The sequence below is a fragment of the Clupea harengus genome, unplaced genomic scaffold, assembly GCF_900700415.2.
Source record: "Clupea harengus unplaced genomic scaffold, Ch_v2.0.2, whole genome shotgun sequence".
NCBI classification, from domain to species: domain Eukaryota; kingdom Metazoa; phylum Chordata; class Actinopteri; order Clupeiformes; family Clupeidae; genus Clupea; species Clupea harengus.
The window spans coordinates 13,315-20,000 of NW_024879901.1; the positions used below are offsets into that span (position 1 = coordinate 13,315).

At 41.4% G+C, this 6,686-nt stretch overlaps 1 protein-coding gene across 1 annotated transcript; it reads left to right on the forward strand.

The window, feature by feature from the left end:
- On the forward strand, positions 1–4,352 carry LOC122130683 (cysteine and histidine-rich domain-containing protein 1-like). Its single transcript, XM_042705412.1, has 11 exons — positions 1–151; positions 553–602; positions 704–760; positions 891–1,036; positions 1,678–1,778; positions 1,910–1,968; positions 2,074–2,144; positions 2,476–2,581; positions 3,172–3,291; positions 3,670–3,732; positions 3,871–4,352. Exons 1-11 carry the CDS (start codon positions 88–90, stop codon positions 4,051–4,053), a joined length of 1,020 nt encoding a protein of 339 aa, XP_042561346.1. The 5' UTR covers positions 1–87; the 3' UTR covers positions 4,054–4,352.
- Positions 4,353–6,686: the final 2,334 nt, after the last annotated feature.

The window sequence follows — 6,686 nt, forward strand, 5'->3', positions numbered from 1 at the left end:
TCCTGAGGACTTCCTGATGTTTTCGGTCAAGTGGCTTTCTGCACGTTTCTAGCTCCATATTGGGATATATAGTTTGATTTTTTTACCATGTCTGTTCTTTGTTATAACAAGGGATGTGGACAACGCTTCGATCCAGAGAATAATCCTGACGGTAAATGCCGAAAGATTGCCTCATTGTAGATAAATATCGTACTCTGAGCTGTGAAACGTGATGCCAATCAGACTTTTTAGCTGAACTGCCTTGCATTTCAATTGAGTAAGATAGCTACACTTAAAGTAGTAATTGGTTGATTTTGTACTATATTCGAAAGTTGGTGATTCTTCTGATGTGGATACCCGGAAGAGTTTTCGATTAGCTGGCAACTTTGGGCAGTTATGTGTTGACCCAATCATATTTTAAATACTCTAACTTTAGCACTCGGTTTTGATTGTAGTTGTGGTATGCTATTTGATCTGATGTTGTATTCAAAGTGTGCGAGAACGCTGAAGCTGCTGCTCTTGGGTAAGGTCAAATACGCTAAACCTACCCATTATGTCACCCTGTCTCTATAGATGCATGTACATACCATCCCGGTGTACCAGTTTTCCACGATGCACTAAAGGTAGATCAATACTTTGGTTATTGAGAAAATATATTTGCCACGTTGCAAGACCGTGAAACTGTTGTTTGATGTTTTTATTTGTTATTGATTATTGATTATAGGGTTGGTCATGTTGCAAACGACGAACAACCGACTTTTCGGATTTCCTCAGCATTGCTGTAAGTTGAATCACCAGAAATCATATAGCAAACACCTTGGGACCGTCCAGAGTGTATTGATCAAGCTCTGAACATGTTGGGTAGCATAGTTGTTGGCCTAATGCAAGACATGTTTGGATGCTCTTTCAAGGGTTGTTCGAAAGGACCACACAACAAGGAGAAGCCTCCTGAGCCAGAGAAACCTGAGGGGAACAAGGAAGATGGTGACAACCAAAAGACATTTAATGAGAGGGTCATCCAAGCCCCCAAACCTTTAGAGGCTATTCAGCGACCAAGGTAAAACTCTGCTGCTTCAGTCAATATTCAGCAATCAGTCTACTTAGAACCACAATTTAAGGGACATTCCTTGATTGTAATCCATCACACCTATTTTCCTATTTGGTGAAGTTCTCCTCATATTCCTCTAGCTGTCCATTGTGTGTGTGCGGTGTTCTTTCAGAGTCCTGGCTCTTTAAATGGGAAACAAATAAGAGGCTCGAACCAAGCCATACACCATTCTAGGAAATCAACAAGGGGCAGTCATGCCCCAAGGTTGCCTCGGGAGCTCCGAAGGAAGGGGGTGTATTTGATTAGCTGGTGAACTAAAAGATCAACAACCTTTTAGATCAAGGACGGTGCCTTTAATGTTCTCCACCTATGACTTCACAGTGTGTTGTCAGTGTGTCTGATGTCGTGAAGACAAGATCTTTTGTTGTAATATTTCCAGGACATCCAAAAAAGCAGGCCTCGGAAAAACTTGCAAAAGTTGTATTCCTCCATACTTCAGAAAAGCTTGTCCTCTTCACTAACAGTGATTGGAAATAGTGGTGTTTTATGTAATATAATGAAACTTTATTTTGTTCTTCATGTCTGTCTGCCTGTCTGTCTGTCTGCCTGCCTGTCTGTCTGCCTGCCTGTCTGCTGCAACATTTCTGAAGTGGAGATGAGCCCCTGGTCAGACTGCAACAAAAGGTCTCCTCATCACTCAAGCAGGCCCTCGAGAAGCTCAAGATCTCTCCAGATGTGGAAGAGAAAAAAGGTGAAATATTTATCAGTTTTAGCATTTTCACAATTTCACTTTGCACTCTTGTGCTTAGTGAGGAGTAGATTTAATTGTATGGTGTACACAACACAGCTTTCATCAACAGATGTGTTTTTGCTTCCATGTAGATGAGGATGGAGATGAAATTAAGATTGGAACCACTTGTAAGAACGGAGGCTGTACTAAGGTATTGTGCTTTTAAGCATGCTCTTTCTTTAGATTACGTTCACTGAATCCAGGTGAGCAATGTTAGATCTTAACGGGGGCTCTGGTCTCTGTGCTGCTTCTTCAGCTCTTCAATGGACCGGAGAGCAATGAGGAGGTGTGCCTGTATCACGCTGGATTCCCCATCTTTCACGAAGGGTAAGATCTGAATGAATTCTCTCACAGCTATAGGAAAATGTACAGTGCCATTAACATGAGAGGTTTTAAAACTGTCACTGGCCCTTTAAGGCAGGCCGTCACTACAGAGTATGAATGAATACAAATATGAATGGCTCCTCTTCTATTAATATGGTTGAGTGTGTAGCTGAACGACTGGCGTACTGACGAGCCTTGCGGTCACGCTTCCGAATGTGTGATTATTACCTTAGAGACCTGAGTCGAGGCCGTCTGTGGCGTCTGCCTTCTCCCGTCCTCCCTGCTGAAGATGTTTGTTTAAATGTTTTGTTGTTGTTTGTTTCCGTCGTTTCAGCATGAAGTACTGGACCTGCTGCAAAAGGAAAACATGCGATTTTAACACCTTCCTCTCCCTCGAGGGATGCACCCGGGGCACCCATCTGTGGAGGAAGAAAGACAGTGTGAGTTGTTTTCTTTTTTTTTTTTCTCTGTCAAAAATATAATTAAAAAAACTCTCTAGGCCTACTATTATGATGTCATTTTGAAAGATTGAGGAAAATATTATGTTGACCAGTATTTCTGAGCATGTTCTTTACTTCTTTGTATTTAGGTATGTTGCATTAATTTATGTACATATCTGACTGCCAGAAAACTATTTCTGTGAAAAGCCTGTGTAGGACAAACACCATGCATGCAATGCACAGTAACATTTGGAAACACAGTTTTATTAACCAAGCCTTTATAAGGCTTTCGACACTGTTGTAAGTCTAAAAGCACTTCACAGGGAAAACAGTTTCCTGACCAGGAAAACTGCACATTGTATCAGAATGTATTTAGGGTTTTCTGCTGCTTTAAGGTTCTTAAACATTTCCACCGGCAGTTCTGCTGAATGCACTGATCTGATGTTCTCCTGAATGTACTGATCTGATGTTCTCCTGAATGCACTGATCTGATGTTCTTCTGAATGCACTGATCTGATGTTCTGCTGAATGCACTGATCTGATGTTCTGCTGAATGCACTGATCTGATGTTTTGCTGTTTTGTTTCCCAGGGTAAGAAGGTGGTCCCCTGCAGGTTTGACTGGCACCAGACAGGAAGTCAGGTCATCATTTCCATCTATGCCAAAAACGCCATCCCTGAACTGAGCTACGTGGAGGGAAACAGCACCACTGTAAGAGCTCTGACACAAAATGGCTGCCTGTAGGCATTTATGTTGATTAGGTGTAATCTAAATGCAGATCAGTGCCTATGCTGTTTCTTTAAAGGGCAAAGGTTTTTAAAAGGTTGACGTGTAAATGACATAGGGCTTGTAATACTACACAAACACGTGGCACTCGGGGAACTTGCTTCTAACCAGAAACAAATTGAACCTGTCAGTTTAGACATCATTTTTGAGCCATAATAAATAAACTATCCTGACTATAGTGACATTTTTAATAATGTGACTGAAATCAAGCATTCATACCCATTTTATGGGACATACTTTAGGTCTGTAGTGTCCTGTGTTATGACTTATGATGATGGATATTGAAGAGGAATGTCCTTGCAGGTTAATATTCATGTCATATTCGAGGGAGAGAAGGAGTTTGAGCAGAAGATCAGTCTGTGGGGGGTAAGTGCAACACATACTGTATATTTTTGAGATGTCTTCATATCCAGAAAAATACTCAGTGAGTAATTTCAGGGCAAATGTCTAGTATTAGCTAAGTATATGTCTAAGTATTGACCTCTTCCATTTGTACTGGTTCAGGTTATTGACACCAGCAGAAGCTCAGTGAACATGATGGCGTCCAAGATCGAGGTCGCTATGAAGAAAGCTGAACCCATGTCCTGGGCGCGACTTGACCTTCCCCCAGTGGTTAACCTACCTCCCAAGAAAGAGAAGAAGGACAGTGACAGTGACAGTGACAGCGAAGACGAATGTGATGATTAAACCAGCTTTTGGGCACACTTTATTTTAAGTAACCTTCAGTACAATGTACTAAATAGTTAAGTAAGTAATACGTTTGCTGTACATTTTAGGTATGGTGCTATATGATGAATTCACGGTTAATGTAGGCTTGGGATTGTTAATACTTAACAGCATGTACTTACACAAGAAAGAGCCTTTATTACTTAAACTACTTAAGTACATTTGTATCTAAAGTTACTTCAGTAAAGTGTGACCCATCCTTTTAAAATATGGGAGGAGGGAATGATGATTGTTCTGATTGTTTGTGTGGTCCTCTCTATGTGGAGCTGAGCGCCAATCCATAGGGTGTTGCATTTCTCTCCAGCATGACAGATATTGTTGAAGGAACGATGAATTCTGTGCAGGAATGTTTGTCGTTTGCTCATCACTTTCCTCATCACAGCTTTTGAAGCAGACCAAAAAAAATGGCATTCCATACAGTACCTCCATGATTAAGTCCACTGGAAGTCAGTCTTATCCCTGATTTTACCCCCACCACTGCACTTTCTCATCACTGCGTTTTCTCATCATTGTCTATTGTCTGACATGTTTGCATTCCAGTAGTACGTTTCTCTGAATGAACCAATTAAAGGTTTTTAAATGAATGAAGATTCGTATCTCACTCTTATGTGCAAATCAATCTCTTAAAAACGAATACTTACCTTGGGATACTTGGGTTGACATACCTTCGTTTCACATTAAAGACTAGTTGGTGTAATGATGATTCAAAATATTTCAAATACATAACTACATATGTGCAGTGTATGCATTTCATTTGCTGGAATTTGTGCATTGATTTACCCAAACATAGATTGGATACTGTGAAATTAATTCACACCTTAACATTTAATTGCTCTGGAACTCTGTTTTGTAACTTTCATTCTGAAGTTGAAAGAATCATTTTGATGAATGACTAAAAGGAATAAAGACAAATCAATATTTGGCATATGTGAAGCAATACAAATAAACGGGAACAGAATGTTCTGGGGGATTCTAGAATCCAGTAGAAAATATATAATGTTTGTGAGGATGCGAACCCAACAGCAGTCTGGGGGAAAGCAGCTTTGAGATCCCACTGAGAAAAGTAGGTAACGAGGAAAAGCAGCTTTTGGTTCCCCCTGGGCAGTCTCGTCTTGTTGATGACTCATGTGTCGACCTTGCGAGCGGAACCAAAGGTAGATGACTTTCCGCAAGGGCAGGCAAATCGCGTTAATCTCAAAGCAGCAATATCATAGGTTAATTGCCTTGTGATGTTAATCAGGTGTTATAATCACACAACATCTGCAACATTCAAGCATGCTGAAATTGCTAAGAATTGAAATAAAAACCAGATGGAATATTTTAAAACGGTCACTTTAACAGTAGCCTAAATATCACGTAAAATCAGTCTGGTAAAACAGCTGAGGTGTAGGCTACTTCAAATGGAATATGGGGAACGTATGACAAGAGAACCGAGTTATCTCACTGATGTTATCAATTTTTGGCGATAGGAAATTTAATAATTTGAATCTGGCATAATGATTTTTAATCCTGAACAGTCTTTGCAAACCATTCAACAGTTTATCCCATCCTCTCAAATACTTAGTTACCTCAACTCTTCAGGTGATGGCAGCACAAGTCACTTTTTTATTTATTGGAAAATATAATCGTTTATGTGTTTTGTGCACGCGCACGTGTGTGTGTGCTGGGTGTCAAAATCGGGAATCAGTAAAGGCTGGCATTGATTGGACAAACAGTTTCAGTGAAGCTACATCTGCTTTGTATGACTGGATGTTGCAGCCTTTGGCAAAAAACAGCGGGAGGTATACACGTGATGTGCGTTGTATAAAAAATAACATGAATGGGGTGGGGGGGTACTGATTGCAAGAGAAACGAGGTGTTTGTGAAGGGGGAGTAAAAAAACAAAACAAAGTGCGTGCCGAATGAGATCACAAACCAACGCAGCCACTGGAAAATGAATTAGGCGAGAGAGACGGGGGTGAAAGAACGAGCACAGAGAGCGGGTAGAGACGATGTTTTGAGTGACAGAAAAGCGAAAAGCGTGATGGAGAGAGCTAGAAGGAGGAGGAGGAGGTAATTATGATGGTGGGTGAGGGTAGCGGGGGAGAGGGGGAAGGGGCGTGTAAGAGATGGAAAGAATGCTAGAGTGATTCAACCTTTTATTCTTCCTCCTCCTCTTTTTTATTTTATATTCAGAATGGGTCGCTTCCTGCCACTTCATGGTTTCGACCCAGCCGTATGACGCATCACTTCCAGATGAAGGAGACCTGCTGGTTCTTCTGCAGCTGATAACGATAATAGTTAAGATGATAACAATAATAACCAACTTTCCATGTCACTCTTCCCGCTTACGTGCAGAGATTATCAGCAGCGCCGACACGCTGCAGTGGAGATGCCATGGTGTCTGTGACGCGCCTGCGCGCGCACGCGTCTCTCTCTCTCTCTCTCTCTCTCTCACTCACTCACACAACACACTCTTCTCTCTCTTACACGCACACAACACTCATCATGCGTCTCTCTCGCTCTTTCTCGCTCTCTCTCTCTTACACTCACTCATTCACTCATTCACTCTCACACACACACACACACACACACACACACAGATGAGAAAGAGG

Bases quoted from the DNA above. Each gene is read 5' to 3' on its own strand.
- LOC122130683 (XM_042705412.1), top strand. From the start codon at position 88: ATGTCTGTTCTTTGTTATAACAAGGGATGTGGACAACGCTTCGATCCA. The intron at 1,037-1,677 runs GTAAAACTCTGC...ACATTTCTGAAG, and splicing joins GAGGCTATTCAGCGACCAAG to TGGAGATGAGCCCCTGGTCA. The intron at 1,779-1,909 runs GTGAAATATTTA...GCTTCCATGTAG, and splicing joins AGATGTGGAAGAGAAAAAAG to ATGAGGATGGAGATGAAATT.